Source organism: Tilletiaria anomala (genome assembly GCF_000711695.1).
Source record: "Tilletiaria anomala UBC 951 chromosome Unknown K437scaffold_156, whole genome shotgun sequence".
NCBI classification, from domain to species: Eukaryota; Fungi; Basidiomycota; class Exobasidiomycetes; order Georgefischeriales; family Tilletiariaceae; genus Tilletiaria; species Tilletiaria anomala.
The window spans coordinates 1-19666 of record NW_013546866.1 but is presented as its reverse complement, the minus strand read 5'-3'; the positions used below and the strand labels follow the sequence as shown (position 1 = coordinate 19666).

At 55.4% G+C, this 19666-nt stretch overlaps 8 protein-coding genes across 8 annotated transcripts; 3 read left to right on the top strand and 5 right to left on the bottom strand.

Moving 5' to 3' along the window:
• The first annotated feature begins 264 nt into the window (after window positions 1-264).
• Window positions 265-1300, top strand: K437DRAFT_260013 (uncharacterized protein). The gene is made up of 2 exons (XM_013384716.1): window positions 265-920; window positions 1017-1300. The coding sequence occupies exons 1-2, from the start codon at window positions 752-754 to the stop codon at window positions 1079-1081; spliced, it is 234 nt and encodes a 77-aa protein (XP_013240170.1). The 5' UTR covers window positions 265-751; the 3' UTR covers window positions 1082-1300.
• A 577-nt stretch (window positions 1301-1877) lies between these two features.
• K437DRAFT_260011 (putative ERV14-ER-derived vesicles protein) lies at window positions 1878-3592 on the top strand. Its single transcript, XM_013384715.1, has 8 exons — window positions 1878-2051; window positions 2364-2425; window positions 2522-2547; window positions 2614-2656; window positions 2784-2896; window positions 3052-3174; window positions 3355-3377; window positions 3458-3592. Exons 1-8 carry the CDS (start codon window positions 2039-2041, stop codon window positions 3466-3468), a joined length of 414 nt encoding a protein of 137 aa, XP_013240169.1. The 5' UTR covers window positions 1878-2038; the 3' UTR covers window positions 3469-3592.
• A 1413-nt stretch (window positions 3593-5005) lies between these two features.
• On the bottom strand, window positions 5006-5765 carry K437DRAFT_229541 (uncharacterized protein; the record flags this gene model as incomplete). Its single annotated transcript, XM_013384714.1, has 2 exons — window positions 5006-5370; window positions 5444-5765. 2 exons carry the CDS (start codon window positions 5763-5765, stop codon window positions 5006-5008), a joined length of 687 nt encoding a protein of 228 aa, XP_013240168.1.
• A 5591-nt stretch (window positions 5766-11356) lies between these two features.
• K437DRAFT_229544 (putative MET22-protein ser/thr phosphatase) lies at window positions 11357-12659 on the bottom strand (the record flags this gene model as incomplete). The annotated part of the gene is made up of 3 exons (XM_013384713.1): window positions 11357-11557; window positions 11656-12158; window positions 12227-12659. The coding sequence occupies 3 exons, from the start codon at window positions 12657-12659 to the stop codon at window positions 11357-11359; spliced, it is 1137 nt and encodes a 378-aa protein (XP_013240167.1).
• A 518-nt stretch (window positions 12660-13177) lies between these two features.
• Window positions 13178-14200, bottom strand: K437DRAFT_260007 (S13-like H2TH domain-containing protein). Its single transcript, XM_013384712.1, has 2 exons — window positions 14079-14200; window positions 13178-13957 (listed from the first exon to the last, which is right to left on the bottom strand). The coding sequence occupies exons 1-2, from the start codon at window positions 14121-14123 to the stop codon at window positions 13307-13309; spliced, it is 696 nt and encodes a 231-aa protein (XP_013240166.1). The 5' UTR covers window positions 14124-14200; the 3' UTR covers window positions 13178-13306.
• A 267-nt stretch (window positions 14201-14467) lies between these two features.
• K437DRAFT_292034 (putative 60S ribosomal protein L18) lies at window positions 14468-15536 on the bottom strand (the record flags this gene model as incomplete). Its single annotated transcript, XM_013384711.1, has 3 exons — window positions 14468-15241; window positions 15319-15405; window positions 15507-15536. 3 exons carry the CDS (start codon window positions 15534-15536, stop codon window positions 14747-14749), a joined length of 612 nt encoding a protein of 203 aa, XP_013240165.1. The 3' UTR covers window positions 14468-14746.
• Window positions 15537-16890: 1354 nt separating this feature from the next.
• On the top strand, window positions 16891-17142 carry K437DRAFT_217296 (uncharacterized protein; the record flags this gene model as incomplete). Its single annotated transcript, XM_013384710.1, has 1 exon — window positions 16891-17142. A coding segment is annotated over one exon (252 nt), but the record flags the coding sequence as incomplete, so codon positions are not given.
• Window positions 17143-18523: 1381 nt separating this feature from the next.
• K437DRAFT_48391 (uncharacterized protein) lies at window positions 18524-19666 on the bottom strand. The gene is made up of 2 exons (XM_013384709.1): window positions 19382-19666; window positions 18524-19279 (listed from the first exon to the last, which is right to left on the bottom strand). Exons 1-2 carry the CDS (start codon window positions 19544-19546, stop codon window positions 18833-18835), a joined length of 612 nt encoding a protein of 203 aa, XP_013240163.1. The 5' UTR covers window positions 19547-19666; the 3' UTR covers window positions 18524-18832.

Genomic DNA, 19666 nt, shown 5'->3' with positions numbered 1-19666 from the left:
AATGATGTAGTTGCGTGCTCATCGCACTTTTGCTCAAGTGCGGTGGTGGCATTCGTCGGCTCTACATTCGAAAAGCATTGCCGGAGTGAAATCAGGTGTCATCATGGCAACTGGTCCCTGAAATTGACTTGGGACGGATGAACAGCAGGGTCCGAAAATGAATCTCGCGTCTTCTCTCGCTCTCCGTTCGTTGTCCAAAACGCGGCTCATCCCGTTCCAACTTTTCATAAATGCTCTGATGCCGACAGTGCACCAGTGGTCATCTAATATGATCGACCGGAGAAGGATTTGACAGCGGTTCTTAATCCGTGGCGGGTGTAATGTGTGGAACATCAGCGCCCGTTGCCACCGTGACCGAACCTCGGGGACGATCTTGTTGGAGAAATCATCGCAGACGCACCCGTGCGTTCGGTCGTTCTCGCCTTCTCCATCGCTACACTGTTGTGTGACACTGTAGGGTGACGTGGTCTTATCAATGATCGACGCTGGTGTTGCAACATTGCATCAGCAGGGCAGGATTCACTGCTGGACAATTGACTGCCTTCAATCAATTGTCAGAGTCGAGCGAGACCGCAATTCGCGCATCGCTGTTGGCTGTATAAAATAACATGATGGAGACTTGCAAAGCATTTTTCAGATACTCTGCACATTTCTGACCTCAACTTACAGGATAGAAAAAGCTTGAGCGCTTCCAGCCTTTGCAGAGCAGTACTGTTGCAAATCAATCGAGCAAGCGACGCGGGCTCCCAATATGGAGGCCATCTTCAACACTACAGGCTCGAACCAGCCGATCAAACAGCAGGCGATGTACGAGCAAGGCAACCGGCAGCAGGAAGAGAATGCCAAGCGCAACGGTGCTGGTCAGCCGACACAAGGTGGGGAGGGTGGCCATGCACAAGTAGGAAGCAAAGACCCTCACGGTGAGCTCGTGTTCTTCACAATCATCTGCATGCTGTAACCGGACCTGTTCTGACGGGTCGTGTGCGCCCCATACTCGTCCCATATCTGTCCAAAAGATTTTGACCCTTCTGGCGGTCCTGGCTCGATGGGAAACAAGCCGGTGCAAGACCTGGTATTGTGAGCCGTCAAACCCGGCAGTAGCCCAATCAAAGGAAGTTCCCACCTCGGAGGACACCATGGCCGGCAAATGACTTCCGTCACGCTGTCAAGCTCAAACTTCATCCAATGAAGCCCGCTAGTGTCTTTCACCGTCGAATCAACTAACCCTTATCGGGCGGGCCATCGTGAGTGTTGCTGTGCGGGATGGCGCACCGGTCGAACCTCGCATGCACCATCTGTATCATAGCAAGCGCAACGTTCTCCTCTATTTCCACGCCCCCATGCAGCTCACTGCTGTCATGAGGTGCTCAGAACACACCTGATGAGCCTTCAAGGCACGAGCGTTGGCGAATAAGTGCGTCGCCCTCAAAACGCTCGCAGATGTACAGTCAAAAGTCAGTGGTCAATAGTCGCGGATGCAGTCACCGCCACGATTTAGAACGGTCAGCACCGGCCCCTTGTTCTCAGGCTCTCGTGTGACCAGTCACGCCCGCACGAAACCATCTGCCTTGAGCTGGAGGCCGGATACGGCCCCAATGCGTGACGGACACTGCGCACTGGCATATGCGATAAGGGATTGCGACTGTGAAAAGGAGATGCGGTGGTACCAATTACTAATAGTATGGAGATGGGCTGTGTGGAAGAAGACGACTCTCGGGTGTGCAGTGTGTTCCGCGGAAAGCGTCTCCTCGTCGATACTTTCTCGTCCCCAGAGAGACTCTGACAGCGCTCTCTCCGTCGGTCACTATTGAATCGCCTTTTGTGATAAATGTATGCATCGCACACTTCTGCATCAATCCTCCAGCGAAAACGCCAGGGTAATCCTTCCACGCATCGCTCGTCCCAACCTCGAACGCAACAGCGTGCGAGTGATTCTCGAAGCTGCTACTCCCTTTTCATCGACCCAACCCGACTCCAGCTTCGGTCCCATCGCGTTTCCACGCTTGTAAGGATAAGGCTTTCATTTCGGTTGCCCAACATGTTGTGGGAAGGTGCGTAGCCCGCGTTGCGATCAATCATCCGGAGCCAAACGGCGCGCACGAGCACATGCGCACGGTAAGGAGGGCAGACAAGAACGAAAAGCCCTTCGTAGGGCGGTGCTCGCCCTTAGTTCACTTCGCTGCGCATGCGGGATCATTTAAACGGAGATGCAGACTCGCAAGGCTGCGATTGAAGGAAAAGGAGACGTGCAGCGCACGATCTACAGCTACTGACCTTCCTTTAATATTTTCTGCGCTCCCTCCTTTCCAAATTTCCCCACGACAATTTGGGCACGATTGATCTGCTTGGAACCCAAACTCCAGGATGGCTGTTCCTTCTCGCGGTGCTCGTGTCGGCAGGTTTGCTGTTCACGATGGTCTTTTACGTCAGTTGGTCTCCGAGTTGCGAGCGTAACGAGCGCCGAGAGCCGATCATGTGAACATTGCTGACAAGGACTTGCTGTCTGCGTTGCAATTTCCAGATCATCATGTTCTCAGATTTGGAATGGTACGCCTTCAAGTCATGTTAACGATCAAAATGCAGAATCTGACAAGCATCGTAACTCCTCCACAGCGACTACATCAATCCAATCGATCTATGCGCAAAATTGAACTACGTGCGTGGGATGCGTTCGCGGATCGACTGGCTCACTGCTGGCAGCGCCCTGACTCCTCTTCTCGCCGTGTCTCCCTTGCTTTCCCCTCCGTTATTCGCACGTCGCGTCGCCTATCGAACCCGAACAGTTCATTCTTCCCGAGATGATCGTCCAAGCCGTCCTCACGGCACTCTTCTTGCTCAGCGGGCAATTCATCGCTTTCTTGATCAACGCCCCTCTAGTAGCTTATAACGCTAACAAGTGAGTTGTGTCCTGGTTCTACTCTGCCCCTTGCTTCCGACACTCATCTTTGACATCTTTTTTTTGGTATCTCTGCGTTTTCCTTACCCTTTCTCCCACTTTCTTCCCCTCCCTTCGTGCCCTCTATTTCTTCTACAAACCCACACGTATGGCAGATTCTTGAGCAAGAATCACATGTTAGACGCGACCGAGATTTTCCGAACATTATCACTACACAAAAAGGAATGCTTCATCAAGCTCGGGTTCTACCTCATCAGCTTCTTCTACTACCTCTACAGGTCAGTCATTGTTTGGGACGAATCGCCGCCCCCTGCGCTTCGGCGAGATTTGCTCCGTTATGCTGGACCGATGCGACAATAGCCCAACTGTGCGTAGGGGATACAGAGAGCTGACTCACTTTCCTGTAATGGATTCCCCTTCCCTCCAACCGCCTGTCGTGCGTTTCTCTACGTTCACAGGATGATCGTGGCTCTTATCGCAGGTTAGTTGACTCCAATGCTCCTCCGCCTTACAACCAGACTCGCGCTGATGCTCGTCCCACCCCTTCTTGCAAAGCCTCAGAGACATCCTGAGCATGCATCGACCCCCCACACTGTGCGCCATCAGCCCGCAGAGACCGCACGTCCGGCCAATCAAGCACTGGCAGCGTATGGCAGACTCACCCGCTTGCCAAGATCCTTCTGAAGCGGAGTCGCTTGTCCAGGGCATCGTAATCTTCACCCTTGTGTAGATTCCCCTTAGTGAAATAAGTGCAATCTCTGCTCATGTTTAGCTTTGCTTGTCTGGGATCACGAAATGCATGCATGTTTGGCTCGTCGGGTGGGCGATGATGATAGCGATTTCCTTGAGGACACGATGACAATGGCACTGCTACAACCAGCAGTCGGCTAGGCAGATATCACCGGCTCTCATTGCTTGTTAGAGGCATCGAGGGTAGGCGCTTTTCTGACGCAGCACAACGACCCCGAAAAATGCGGCAAAATACTGACTGGCGGGCAAGCTCCAAACCGGCAGACTCGAGGAGCAGAAGCGACCAAGGCTGCAAGCAGAATTGGCATCGCTACTTATATGTGCATGCGTGTCTATTTCTGCAATGGTAGAGAATCAAGAAGGATTTGACAAGACTTGCGATTTTGTGTGTGCTCTTGTCTTGCTTGCGTCCAGATAAAACGATTGCAACATAAAGAGAAAGGGGATACATCAAAGTCTCTCATTCGTCGGTTTGGCAGCTTGGAATTGCACCTCTTTTGATAAGGTGCGAAGCGACGTCGAGGAAAGTGCATCGGAGGCGCTCAGAATGTGTGGAATAGCCACATACCTATCAGAAGCGATCGTTTCGGTCTGCGCTCATCGTCGAGTGGCGAAGCTGGGCAGATACGCGTCCCACCTCGGGTGAGTAGCTTATGGACTTGCGTCGTGAGATGTTGCGACCGGATGAGTACGGAATCGCTCTTGCGTGGCCATGCGCCGAGAGGGGCCCACTGGCGGTGAGCAAGGCGGAGCCAGCATGGCTGTCGACTGCGAAGCGCTTAAGCTGAGATGCGGCAGCTGAGCAGATGAAATGCTGCACATGTTGCCACATTGCGTCATGCCGCCGACCGCTGTTGGCATGTACATATAAGCGTGATATAGCACAGGACTAGACCCCGTTGCTGCAGGTTACGCATGTCCAGCTGCAGCGGCTCTCGCAGTGAGCTGGCTGGGCAGATCGGTCAGGTTCATGCCTGGTAAGCTATGGCGTCCCTGCCCTGTCGTCACGTGCGTTGTCATCGGTACACTGGACACCTTGCCTAATGATAGCTGGGGCAAGGTGATGGCCAACGAAGACAATTGCGAGCTGGCATTGGACATCAACGATCTGCTTGCCGGTGCTGAGGTAGGTTGAGCGGGCTTGCCTGCTGCATCAGACTCGATGGATGCGTACCCCCGTTGTTCCGTGAGACTGACTGCTGCAAGCGGACGATTCCTCTCAACGTACTTGGAGGCGGGGAAGCTTTCACTGCGGTCTAGAGCCATTCGGTTATGTTGCCTCAGCAACTCCTACGAGAGAGGTGTCGAGTGGTGGAGGTGAATGTGCTCGCAGTTATCATCAAATCCGTCGTGCTCGTCTCACTGCTGTTGGCTTATAGCTTCCTTCGCGTTCGCATTTGCGTTCGACGACGTCAGAGGGGGATTGCGCGTGCTCAGCGGCAGCCCAACTGTTCGCTCGACATGTTCTCCCTTTTTCTGTCCATTACTATCAATGATATCTCGTACGACCGCGATCGCGGTGCCATCCTCCAACGCTTTGCGACCGATTGCAATGTGCGCTTCCTCCTCGACCAGCTCCTCCTGCGTCTTGGACGCATAGCTGAGATCGGCTTCTTTGCCGCTCTTAGTCGCTGCAATGTGCGTCTTGTAGTGCTGCAGGCTGTTGTCTTGCCGTGAAAAGCGCGCCTTGCAGTTGGGGAACGTGCACATATACGGCCGGGAGCCTGCGAGATCGAAAGGGGAGACGCGTCAGTCGCGGCCGGCAGATGCAGCACGGGGCTAACTCGTCCGTCTCACCTGCATGTATGCGGCTGTGTCTCGCGGCGTGGCCACTCGTGGAGAACGTCTTGTTGCAGCCAGGATGACCGCAAGGATAGCGCTTCTTGCCATCTTCCGCGGTGTACGGCGCCGGTCTGCTCAGCCCGTCACTCTTGCGTTTTTTCGTTGGCTTTCCTGGAGGTGCAGCAGTAGTTGCGGTGGCAGCGTAGATGGGACACGATGCTGCAGACCCAACATCTGTGCTGGTGCTTGCATGCGCCCGTCCCTTGCCATTCTTCTCTCTTCCCTTGCCGTTGCTTTGCGCAAGCTGTGCTGATCCTCGCACAGGCGGAACGGGCATAGGACTCGGACTCTGCTGAATCGGAGGTGGCGCCGGTGACGGCCACGCATTGGTGTTGGCGCCAGAAGCAGCTACAGGCGCACGCATGTACGATTGATGTTGCTGCTGCGCCTTTGCACCGCCCGTAGATGACGCCATATAGCAAGTCCTCGAGGCCGAAATGACATCATCAGTTCTAAGCCGCGTCGTCTCCGACATGTCCGAAAGGTAATCATCTCTTCCGCCTCGATTGCGCTTGAGAACTCGTGACGAGGTGGACGAGGGCTCGCCGGGTGCAGCAGGGCTCGATATGGACATGGACGTGCCATCGCTGAAGAGCGGGACAGGTGCATGGCCTACCAGCTTGTGATGACCAGCTGAGTAGGTGGGCAGCGGCTGCTGACCGTACCCAGGTGGAAGCTGGTGGTAGTATCGCGCATTCTGGTGGTGCTGTTGTTGGTAGTAGTGAGAAGCAGAGGACCGTGGGCCATGCTCGGACGGCGGGCGCACGCTCGTGGCCGTGAAGCCTATTGGGCTACCAGAAGGAGCGGGCTGGAAGCTGTCGCCAGGGGTCAAGAGGTGAATAGATTGGAAGCCACCATACGAACCATGGTATTGCGACGAATCGGAGAAAAAGTTGGAATATGCGTTGGTGCACTTCGGGTGCGGCTGTTCTGCGTCATGTCCTTCGTCATGTCCTGACACGGATCCAGCAGCTGGCACAAATCGCTCATCATACTGCTGCTGCAGGTGACTTTGCGGACCGAGGTACACGTCACGTATGTTCTGCAAATGGTACGCGACAGGTGACAGAGATCGACGCGCCGCTGCGGCTGCCGAAGCAGCACCGGTAGAAATGAGCATCGATACGCGATGATGCATGCCGACTGCTGGAACTTTAGGATCGGAACCAGGATCGCCAAAGCTGATACGTCTCGCAGCCGCCGCCGAGGGGGAGAGATCGCCGCCATCGACGCTGGTGGCAGATGTTGCATAAGGGTTGCCAGAGCCGTAGGCATAGGCGCTGCCTCTGGGCGTCCGCGACCGCGACCGCGACTCAGAGCCGGAGACGGAGCTGGAGCGAGAGTCGGAGGCAGATTGCGCCATCAGCGCTAGATCGCTAGAATCGCCGCTTCCCCTGTTTGAGACGGAGCCAGAGCCCGAGTGAGATCTTGAGCCGGACGAATCATTCGAGCCTTTGCGAAGAATCGGCTGGCCGCTTCCGCTGCGCGGCGCTAGAGGGTTTGCGGGTGGCCTCATGGGTGTGCGACCAGCAGAGTGGATGCTGTGCTTGGCTGATCCTCCTTCCGCTGTCTCCCTCGCCTCGTCCTGACGCCCGCTGCCGTTCAACACACTGACCAGGGCGCCGGCCGCTGCGACAGACGGCAGCTTGAATGAATCCATGCCAATGTCAAGACCGCCCTCTGCGCTCGACCTTTGCCTCCTCTGCTCCAATGCACGCGCGAAGCCCAGTGTGGATGCGTCGTGCGAGTCGTGTTTCTGTTGCTCGGCGAAGCCTGTGTGCGCGTGCGCTCCGGAAGCTTGCACCAGATAGACAGTTGCACGATGTTCGTCTGTCGCATGGCCAACGCTGGATGCAGCAGACGCAGAAGGAGCGACGCTGTGCTGCGGGTGCCACAGCCAATCCTGAGAATTGGTACTGGTGCCAACTTGCTGCGATGCGGCTGCTGGGGAGGGAAAGATGAACGAACTGCTGATGTAGTCCGCTGCACCGTCGTAGGTGTGTGCTTCAGCAGCGGCAACCAGGGAAGGTGCAACAGATGTAGTGAGTCCAGCGAGTGCTGATCCGAGCTTGGAAGCAGAGCTAAACGTGTGATCTGCACCTCTAGTAGTAGTGGTAGTAGTAGTAGTAGAAGAAGAAGAAGACGTAGTAGTAGCAGCAGCAGCCGTTACCCCATGCAAAAGCTGTTGGCTGCTGTTGAAGAACGCGGCGAGGCCGGGTGAGAAGAAAACACTATCACCGCCGGTCGTGCTGGCGGTATCACCGGTGCCGGCCAAGCGGACGTTCGGCGCGTTGGTTGCGAGGAAATCGATTATGGGAAACTTGAGCCCAGAGAGGACCAGACCCGTCGAGATGTCCGGTAAGCTCGTATCAAGCGGGTGGACCTCTGACGCGGTGACGATGGCCGATGTAGCTGGTGCGTGAGCGCTATCGCTGCTGACGGCGTCGATAACGCGTGATCCTTGTCCTTCGTGTATAATGACGGAGAGACAGTCTGCCGAGACTCTTTCATCAGCAGATGCTGCTGATGGGGCTGTAGTGGAATGACCAAGCTGCGCCTTGTGGGGTGTCGCAACGCTGCGAGAGATCGTGGTGGAAGAGGATGAGTATGAGTACCCGGATGAGGCTAAGAAGGCGGTCGTGTCCGTGTGTGACCGGGGAGCAGATGCTGCCGAGGATCCGCTAGAGGTCGAGATCGACGGCGCCAATTGCAGTGGCGTGAGAGGATGCGGTTGTGCGAGTAAAAAGGATGACGCGGGCGCGGCTAGTGTATGCGCCTCTTGATGAAAGTGATGGTGGCGAGATGCTTGGGACGCACCGTGGCCGCGTGCATGTGTCGGTGTTTCAGAGACTGCAGCAGCTGGTTGCGCGCAGGATATTGGTGGATATGATGCTAATGTCGATAGTGTGATTGAAGGCGATGAAGAAATATGCGATCGCCCATGAGAAGGATCAGGGATCGTTAAAAATGGCAGACCGGGAGAATGCGAGTCTGATAGAACTGGTGTGACATTGGTGCCTTCTGCTAGGTCGTGTATGCTGCAGCGGTCTTTGTGCACAAATGGATCTTCGTTGGCGTGAATGGCGGGCAACTATTCCGGGAGAAAGCGGAGTAGCTGGTGGCTAGGTAGATGGATGGCGGTCGGAAGACAAGTTACAAGCGGACGGCGAATAGAAATGCACGTACGCTCGTTCGTTGCTGTCTCTCCCAGAAATGGAAGGTGTAAGAAGGAAGGTGCAGTTGAACGAAGACTCGGCTGACTTGACTGCGTGAGATTGCGAAGCTGAAAGAGAAAGAAAGCCGAATTGGTTCGACTGAGCCTGTTTGATGGGTATTGCGCGACGGAAATTGCCGTCTTGTGGACCCAGCGATGCACTCTGAATGGTGAGCTAAAAGTGGGTGCGGGCAAGTGTTGTGGGAAGTCTCCCGTTGTCCTTGCTGCCAAGTTTGACCTTGGAAGGTGCAACGAAAGGCGACGCCTGAATGGATTGGTCAGAGTCCTATCAGTCAACAGCCTCTCTCATGATAGACCACTGATGTCGTCGGTAGGGTCGGTTGGTGAGCACCCGAGGTCATAGAAGAAATTTGTCAATATGATGGTCAAACTGCGAACAGGCCCTAGCCGAATGAAGGTTGCATTTACATTCCCGCTGCCTGCCCAATCGCCACCATCCTTATTCCGTCTTCCACCTTCGACCACTAGCCAGATCTCACATCACACCGCTGGGAGCGGGGTGAGCTGTGGGCCTAAGTGAGCCGAGCTGAACTCACTGCCCTTATCTCTCCATCGCGATTCCGTGTCCATAACAAAAAAGAGCCTCTCGATCGCCAAGTGCCAACGAGCTCCACGCCCAAATGGTGCGCAGCGTGTTGAAGCTCCGCACCTCGACCCCGCTTCCGCTTCCAGCTCTAGAAGGACAGCCCGGTCTGGGTTTCCCGTCGCGTGTCACGGTCTGCTCACCTGTTCAACGGTGCTTGGGCAGAGAAAACCCAGCCTTTGCCTGGATGTGGTTCAAATCGTCACTATCGCCGGGGAAGTGACCTTGGACGAGGGGATGGGGGACTTGTCAAAGTCGGCAAGCGCGCGGCGAGCTGTTATCCGCCACTGAGAGCAACCGCTTTGCCGATAGTGTACTCGTATGGACATAACGTAGACCATGCCATACACAATCGGGTGTTGTGTGAGGGGTGTAACGGGATTATATCAAGCCGAATGCGCACAATCAATCCAATGAATGATGCATGGATGTGTGAGAACAGGCAAGAGGGATCGGTGTCCTGCCCACACTTACCCAGTGCCGGGCCACTGGCCTTCAGCACTGCGGGGTGCGGGGGCGGCCTTTGCTGTGGAGCCACCGACGGAGATGCAACAAGTACTGCTGCCTACTGCTGGCAGAGTTCACTGTGCTCGAGTCGATGATGATGAATGCATGATGACGATGGCACGATGATGAGGCCTCTCTCTCTCCTCTGATGAAGGCTGCCAATCGCCACGATGCATTTGGAATAGGGTCCAGATGTCCAAAATGTGAAAACTTCACATGCAGAGCACACAGACGCGTCGCCGAATCGCAAGAAACGTCACTTCATGCTTGCTTATGTAAGTTTCACCTGTTGCGCTTCTGGGTAGGTACCGCGACAAAAGCCCAACAGAACTCAGTTGCGGGCAAAAAGAAGGCGCTACTCATTCGGCATTGCGCCAAGCGCTGTGATACCATGCCGGACGGTACAGTGTGCAATCGTTGCACGTGACCATCTATAATTTGTAATCGCACTTTGCTATGTACTTGAATCGGAATGGCGAAAGCGTGAAAGGAGATCCCTTTCAATCTCTGGTGGCGCAGCAGTCCCAAAATCCATGGAGCTCGACTTCTTCGTGCGTCTGTATGCTCTTAGTTGCTCTTTTTTAGAAAGCTGAACGATAAATGCCTGAATGTTTAAGAATTATTGATCAACGGCCGAGTGGCAGCGTGCATGCGTACTTGACCAGCAACCCGTGAGCCGGCAACGTTTACCGCGTGCAAGTCTGCAACATGGCTTTCAAAAGCATGCCAGAGGTGACAGGCTCGTTCAGACAGCAAAACCCTTTCATTCTATTTGCACCCTGTCCGCTGCACCGCCGAATGTGAAGGGACAGAGTAAACAGGGTAGGTGCAGACAACATGGACCGGAATTGCCCTTGTCGCTTTGACCCGCGTGATTCGCGCTCGGCTCTCGAGTCCTCCGCGCGGATGACGCCAATTAAAAATAACAGGTTCGATGTTCATGTGAGAAGGTATGTGTATGTGTACATTATCAAAATCCAACCGGATTTCGTCCCTCATTCCCGCCCGCCTCGCACCGTTCATGTTCGCATCGGGTCCGAAGGCGCGTTTATAAAGCCGGCCATTTCACTACATGCATCGGAACGGAAGCGACCCAGGATACAAACTCCACGCTCTCAAAAGTTCACAATGACGAGATGTACTCCAACAACACATGCGCGACTACGGCAATCGACATTCTGACTCGCTATCGCAGGCTATCGAGTGACGCGGAGGTATATCAGGTGCTCGCGTGCCTCGTATAAAGCTGCGAGAATGCATCATAGTCATATGCGTTGTTTCCGAAAGATTCGTCCGTGGAGTCTCGTTGATGACCTACAATCAACAAATGAACGATGATCGATGATGTGATGATGAGCGACAAGTGCCAATCGTCACGGCTCATCACGAATGCCTCATGCGTGCTTGGGGTATATCCGATGGCGCAGACGGCAGGCACAGGAAGTCAAAAGGATACGAGGCGGCGTCCCGCTGCCCTTTTGAACTTGGTTCATCTGGAAAGAGCGATCCGCTGCCAGGCAGTGAACCGCACCAGGGAGTCTTTCTACAGCAAGCTTCCCCTGCCCTCCTCCATCAATGCCTTGCTGACCGCTTCGATGACTTGGCCGTGCACGTCCCAGTGCGCCGCGACAACGCCCTTGTTATCGCGCAGCGTTCGCCCTGCGCCAAAGTTGAGTGCCTGCCCGCGCAGGTCAGTCACCTTACCGCCTGCCTCCTCTACGAGCAGCAATCCTGACGCATGATCCTGACGTGCGCAAAGCAAAGCGCAATGGAGAACGAAGAAAACACGTGTGCCTGTGTCAGAGATATGGCAGTTCCGGTTGTGCTTGCCATGCCGCTTACCCAAATCTTCTCTTGGTAGCTCCCATCACCGACCGGTAGCCGTAGATAGATATCGCCGTCACCGCGTGCGATGCTCGCATACTTTGCCTGGCTGTCCATCCTGACAGACTTGTTCTTAATGCCGAGTAGTTCCGCGATCCTCGCGTTCGTGCCATGGGACGAATGTCCACTCTCAACGCTCTCGCAGAAGGACGCCTGTGAGAGCTTGGAGGCAGAAAGCGAGCGCATGCTGATCCGGGTCTCCGTTTCGTCGTGCAGCGTACGCTGGAACGCGCCCTGCCCGCGCACGGCAACGTACACCGTACCAAGCTTTGACTTGTCAACTTGGGCGTCACGTTCCTTATCTCCTGATGGCTTCGGATCCGCCGGTGAAATAGGGAGATTCGGGCAGCCCATTACGCCAACTTGTACAACTCCGTCAACGATGAACGCCAGGCAGACTGCATACTGGCCGCCGCGTAAAAAGCCTTTTGTTCCGTCAATCGGGTCCAATGCCCACATTCCTGAGGTACAATGCTTGCATTAGTATGCGCGGTCTCGCACATCGGCGGATGGAATTGTTGTAACTCACGTCCAATCGCGCCGCCTTCATGGTTTCCTCGGTCAATGGCCGCCAGTAGCTTCTCCTCTGTCAGGTCCTCCTCTTCCTGCTTCTGTACGCCCTGCCCCGAGAGGCCCGGGCAGTTTGTTGCTGCACCCTTCAGCGCCTCTCTCGCCAATCGGCATACTTGCTCCTTGATGCTCTTGCCCTCTTCCGTCTTGAGATCGCTGCTGTCCTCCTCGCCAACGATGGGGTCATCGGGGAAGTGAGTAGCGAGGATGGAGTTAACAACAGCTTGTGCGCCAAAATCTCCGACTGTGACGGGCGATTTGTCCGACTTTGTGAGCGAGTCGGAAGCCGAGATCAGCTTGTCAAAAACCGACGACGTGAGTTGCGAGGCGCGCAAGACAGCGCGTATGGCAATCGAGCGCTCGCGCGCGTATGGCGCTTCGCTTTTCGTCATGATGGAGCGATGGATCAAGTAAAGACTCTTCGGTGGGCACACCTGGCAAGCAAAGAGCGCAACAGATATTGCACCACTTGAAAACGGCTTTCGGTTGATGCCACAGCGTGTCAGCATCTATAGGGCGAGCAACGTTGCCTGCAACTTTCACCAGAGCAAGGCGTCAAAGGACGGAGCTGCCGGCAATCAAAGGCTCTCACAGTGTAGAATCTGAACTCTTGCAGAGCTATAGCTTGAATGAACCGGCCATGCGGAGAAGAGCCAATAGTCAACTATGGTCAATAGCCAACACGAAGCGTCATCGCCTCATCAGCCCAAGGAGAGTTGAAGTAATGTTGCATCACAGCAACGTAAAGGATAGTTATGTTGGAAAGAGGATTCCGCCCATGGAGGCACACACAAGCGCAGCAGTTAGGGATGTACACCTCCCTCCCCAGTCCGACACATGCGTGGATACAAATGCACAGCGTAGGAGAGGTCCAAACACATTACCAAGTAGCAGAACAAGTCAGGGCAGCCCTTGATAGCGTCTGATGAGAGTATGTATGTACTGCTGCCGAGTGTATGAATACAAAATGTGTGCAATGGTTGTGGAAGATTGCGTGACGGGAGAGATGAGCGTGGTGTGGCGAACAGCGTTGCAGGGTTCAGCGCGCACCGAAACGAGAAGGCGGTATCGCAGCGAGGATGACGCTTGACGCTCTCCCTGACGTGACTTGCACAGAGCCAGATATTCCTGCTCCAAGCACATCTCCATTCCGCGCAAAAGCTGTGCAGGCGCTCGCAATGGATGTAGTAGACATCTGCCTGCGCTCGATGCGATTCAGCTTCCGCGCCGTCTGGGCGTTGCTCTGCGTCCTCTGTCCCCGCACTGGGAACCCCCCGGCGTGCCTCCTGCCCTTGTAGCTTCCAACAGTCTTGTGGTGAAAAACGTTCTCCTGCATCTGCCTTTTGAGATCTGATTCGATTACGATTGAGCGTAACGGGTCCATTGCAGGTGATGGCCGCTGCGAAGGAGGTAGCAGCATTGGATCATTCGGCTTGCTGCTTGCAGAGCCACTTGCGGAAGAGGAAGCTGGCGCTGATGATGATGATCTGAACTGCGCTGTAACGGGATATGGCGATGTGGGCGTCGGCTTCCGTGCTGGGATGGAGCCAGGGGAAGAAAGGTACGCCGATAATTCTGTCACCTGCGACTCTGTCAGGTGCGAAACCTTGGCGTTATCGTGCAGGTACAAGCGAGCGCATAGTCGCTTCGCCGTCGCATCTGAGATCCCATAGAAGTTCTGCAGGGCGATCTGAACATGTTGTAAAAGAGGAGGTAAAGTGCGTCGATGTGTGAGGGCAAGGAGAACCATCGAGGGTCAGCTAGCGCGTCTGGGAAGCTCGACCGAAGGCTCCGAAATCCGCTGATCTCACCCTGACGAGCTTGTGATCGGGTAAGTGCACTCCGAGAAGATACATGCTGGGCAATTACGCTGTAAGGTCCTAAGACGAATGGCCAGTATTCAGTAGGCTCGAACCTCATTGATATCCCTCGAGTTACGGGAGATCAAGTGAGAAGAAGTGTGAAGATCGGAACATGCGACACCTCATGCTTTCTCGCAAAGGCAGGCACTAGGCGACACGAAATTTGCTCCGTTCCGCCTTCTCCAACGTAGAGCACCTTCATCAGCGCTTTATCTCGTAATTTCGAAAACATCTGTAGGCAAGTATCGAGCAAATGCGATGGTGAACCTCTTTCACAATAATTCTGAAGCTCATGCCTAGTTTTTGTGTGCCATAGCCAAAAAGTACATGATGAAAAGCGGGCCGCCAGTGGCTGGCCGCCGGTGAAAGCAAAACAACTGCTGTTGTGAATGCGACCACCTCGTGATGGATGCCCCAGACCCACTCCCAGCCCGGCATCGCACCCATCGTTCCAGACAGACAGCAAGACAGACACAGAAAGGTACACTAGGCTGCGGCTCTCTTTCCATACTCGTTGCCTTCCGGATCCCATTTGGCAGCAGCCCGGCCTCTTCCAATCGCGACTGCTGCCCACCTGAAAAACAAGCCCATCCTCATTGAGCTGGTTCTCAGCCAATTTAAACCTTGAAGCCACGGCTCTTCCTGCGACCTCTCGCGTTCTCCCTCTTCCTGTTCTTGCCGTTGCCGCGAACGTACGGCTTCTTGTGCTTGTGCGGGCCCATGCCAAAGTGCTTGACAGCCTCGCGAGCGTTCTTCGGGCCGCGGATGAGAACAGTGTTGCTGCCAGTCGGGGCACGCTGCGCGAGCTGGTCAAGGGTGAGGCACTCGCCACCAGCCGCAAGGATGCGTGCGCGCGCAGTCTGGGTGAAACGAAGCGCCGCAACGGACAGCTGTGGAACCTCGATCAGGCGGTTATCATCCGTGATCGGGCCAACAACGACAACCGTCTTGGGCTTGGCGGAGGCATCCTTGGCGACACCACCGCTGTTGCGGGTGAGGTAGATGATGCGTGAGATCGAAACTGGTGGCCGGTTGATCTTGGACTGATACAGGCGACGCAGAACGGCCTTGTTGAAACGCGAGTCAGTGCGGCGCGCGAGGAAGCGGTAAAGCTGCATGATCAAACAAGCATTATTTCAATCAGCCTTTCATATCAACATTCAGCGAAAGCAAATCCACAAGAACGCACCTTGACCAAGAGCAGGAGGTACGGGTCCTCGCTCTTGGGGGCAGTACGCTGGCCCTTCTTGACGTGGTGCTTCTTGATGTCGATACCCTTTTGGAGATGAACAGATGTCAGTATGTGCTCAGGGCGAGGTGGCACGTCGGATTGCACGAGAAAGTCTGCATCATACAGGTGGCCCCAGGAGCTCTTACCCCAACCCGAGCCAACCGCTTCGGCCACATACTATTCACAAAAGCTGCGAGCTCGAAGTTATCTGCTTGAGTTCTACAGAGTCTTCTTCCCCCTGAATGATCCCACCAGGCAGGAAAGAATTGTCCGAGGACAGGTGCTTCGAGCTGGCGCTACTACTCTTTGCCCTAGGGCACTCCAGATTCGCCCTTGATTTGGCAGAAGCAAGTGTCCAGCGATATGGCGCGGCTCATGCCTGCTGACGATGACGCCAGCTGCAAATGGCCGACTCTCTGCAATTCCACTCCCCACCACTACTCCTTGATCTAAGGCCTGCGCCATCCAGGATTGCTTCCAGCTGCTAGCGCAAGATCTTGCATGCGGTAAACGGTCCTGGCAAAGGAAAGAACCCCAGCCAATCTTGCCGAAGGCTTCTTGAAAATTGAAGCTCCGTGCAATTCGCCTAACGAAGGCCTTATCTTCGCACTACCCAAACCTGGGCTAGCAGGCGTTCTGTTCAATCCGATCCCGCGGATCCTGTCGTCTTGGGCTGCCTTCCTGTGCATCGGCAAGCATACGCGTTCGTGTGCACGCAAGAGCAAGGAACTCACCATCTTGAATTGATCTTGCGTGACCTCGACTTATCGGATGAGATGAGATAGTCCAGAATTCAGCAAGTGGTCAGAAGATGAAGTTAACCTCAAGCTCGCTTCCAAGTCCCACCGCGTGAGCAACCAAACGGACGACCCGCCTGGTGAGAGGGCTGCCAGTGGTTCCCTGCCACACCGCAGCCGGTGGACAATGGGCTGAATAAATCACAGCGGAACGATCAACAGTAGTCGTCGTCTCAAACATTTCACCGTTCAATGTGCTCCTGACATCGGCGTCTTGCCCGTTCCGCTCTTGTAAAGTCGCCGATGCCTCCCGCCGACGAAAATGGCCGATGCTGGCTGTTTCTAAGAAACCTTCTCACTTGTACTTGTACAACCCCCTTCCCCCACCAGTCCACAGCTGACCCCACCATCCCCTCTACCACTTCGAGTGCATCCGCTCGAAACATCCATCCACGCAGACCTAACGGCAGATAGCCAAACTCTCGCAAACATGGCGGATGTTGAGCGTGGCCGCTCCATGTCGCGTTCGCGCTCACCTCCCCCGACGCGCTCGCGCTCGCCTCTTCCTCCACGCGACCGAAGCATGTCTCCTCCCCCGCGCCGCTCTCCACCACCCCGTGGCGACAGGAGCCCACCTCCGAGACGATACCGGTGAGCACATGGAGGAATTTCTTCAACTTGCGGTAATGTGGAAGTAGAGATCCAAACTGACATCATTCTGCATGGCCTTTTACGCAGCTCGCGGTCCCCCCCCCCTCCGCCCAAGCCTCGTCACGCACCCCGCGACGTCGAACCCACTAACATCGTCGGTGTCTTTGGCCTCTCAATGCGCACAGTCGAGCGGGACCTGGAGGAAGAGTTTTCCCGCGTCGCTCCTGTTGAGAAAGTCGTCATTGTCTACGATGCCCGCTCCGCACGTTCGCGCGGTTTTGGCTTCATCACCATGAAGGACCTCGACGGCGCTGCCGCTGTCATCCGCGAGCTCAACGGTATCGACCTGCACGGTCGTAGACTCCGGGTTGATTACAGCAGCACGAGGAAGCCTCACGACCCTACCCCGGGCGAATACAGGGGCATCTCACGCGACGCCCCTCCGTTTCCGCGTGGCCCTCCACCGCATGGTGGCCCCCGCGGTGGACCTGGCTACGGCTATGGCCCTCCTCCTCGCTACGGCGGTGGCTACGGTGGCGCTGGGGGCGGCGGCGGCTACGGCGGTGGTGGATATGGAGGTGGATACAGCAGAGGAGGACCTCCGCCTCGCGATCGCGACAGGTACGGGCCCCCGCCGCCTCGTGGCGGCGATTATCGTGGCCGCACTCGCTCGCGTTCGCCACCACGTCGTCGGTACGCAAGCCGATCGCCCCCTCCCCTCTCCCCCCCTCGCAGTAGACGCTCGCCGCTTTCGCCTCCTCCGCGCAGTAGGCGCTCGCCCAGCCCTCGCGGGCCTCCATCGCCTCGCCCGCGCGACCGCAGCCCGGGTTGGTGATGGCTGAATGTTGAGCTCGAAGCAGACGTGCTGCTAGGGCATTCGGTGGGATGATATGAGAACATTGTTCACAATTCGCCGCCTCGCGCGTCGAAGAAAGGAGATAGCGGATACCAAGTTGCTTGCGAGAATTGGAAATCTACAAAACGCATTGAATTATGAAGCAAGTAGTCCTCGAAGAGAATCCAAAAGAACTGTCAAACGATTGCAACATTCGAGTCATCTCAATGAACAATGAACATTTGTTGTCAAGTCTCAAGTATCAAACACCTGCCAAGATTTCAAAATGTCGAAATCTCGAGCATTACGTACCGTGACCGTCGCGTGACAAGACTACGCACAGCGCAAAGACAAGCTCTGTGTTCGAGCCTCTCGTTGCTGTGAGCCAAAGACGAAAAGGGCAAAAGATGCAAGATATTGCTTGAAGTTGCGCGAAGAAGGTTGGGTTGTCGCTCGCGAGACGAAAATGGCAGTATATAGTGTTCATCCAGGTGAAGCAAGCACAAGTATTTGCAGACGTGCAAGAGAAGTACAAAGTACGCAGAAATAGTCTGCAAAAGGTAGGTGAAATGAGCGGAAGGCCTTGCTGAGTAAAGACAAGGTATCGCTGAGCGAAACAGACAGCACGCATCTACCTTTCATACCGGCTGATCTGCATCAGTTCGCCTGCGCCCCTTGATATTTCAAGCCAGGTGAGTGCGTTGCCTGCTTTGACACGTGTGATCCTTCGCTCGCGCCGTCGCCGGCTGAGTAAGAGGCAGATGTCAACCTGCTTGACCTGCGCACTTCATTGCTGTCGACGATGCGAATGGACACATGCACATAGAACGCAAATTGTAAGCGCCGACGGAAGGTCGAGCGCTGTTGAGAGCACACAGAAATTACATTTCGATGTTCCTCAAAATCCCCCCTTTACGCAGCTTGTCTAGTATACATCTTGCCGAGACGCTCGAAGATGAAAAGCACAGTGCATGAGACCGTCGGTTGGATACCGAAACAAACAGTGCGACGACAGAAGTGGAGAAGCGAAAAGAGGGGGTGAGATGAGGAAAGAGGAGAGCGAAGGGGTATTTGGGGCTCTCTGAGATAATCGAAGAGGGAGAAAGACGAATAATCGACAGTTTTGTCAAGTCCACGGCCCAACGGATTCGCTGCACTAAGGTTGATAAGAGGCGCGTTGCTAGGCCCTGACGGGCTGCAGGCGACTGGAGGCGGCCGGCATCGCGGCATCGTACATTCGCGCATCGGCTCATTGGCCGGTGCCGCCAGGCCCGCTGGAGCCGAAGATGTTGCCTCCAAAGTCTCCGCCGTCAAAGTCAAAGTTGAAGTTGAACATGTCGGAAAAGTCTTGGTTGTCGTCGTGCGTTTCCATGCCGAGCGCGCCGCCGGCACCGACGCCCGAGAATGGCGCGTGTGCCAGCTGCTGTTGTTGCTGCGAAGAGTCTAGCACGGCCGAGCCTTGCGCTTGCCTTTTGAGCGGGTCTTGCGCTGATGGTGCGCCGTTCTGGTTTTGGGTATGCGTAGCCGCACTGCTGGCAGCATCACCCTGATGATTCTGCAGCACTGCGTTCGGGGCTATACTGGCGGGGGTAGATGCGGCAACAGCTGCCGATGCCATCATAGAGGAGCCAGGAGGTTGGCTTGGCAGAACAGCTGGAGCCTGAGACGGCGTCTTATTTGCAGCTTTTGAATTCTTCTGTGCGCCAACGCATGTGCGTCAGTAAACGATCATCAACTCGCCCACAGGGGCAATAGGGAAGAGGAGTTCGAACAGAAAAGAGATGATTGAAAAACTCACCCTTGCTCGGGTCCCTTTCTGAGCTTTCGGCTTGTCGGGTGCGGCGGGTTTGGCGTTGGGCGTCGACGCGATGGGAGAAAGCGCGTTCGAAGCCGACTGCGTGCGCGGACTGGCAGACGCCGTAGGCGGGCCCATGGAACTAGCAGCGGAGGCAACTCGCTGCATCGCACCAGCTTTGCTAGCCCTCTGCTGTTGCTGCTGCTGCTGTTGTTGTTGTTGCTGTTGTTGTTGTTGCTGTTGCTGCTGTTGCTGTTGCTGCTGTTGCTGTTGCTGCTGTTGCTGTTG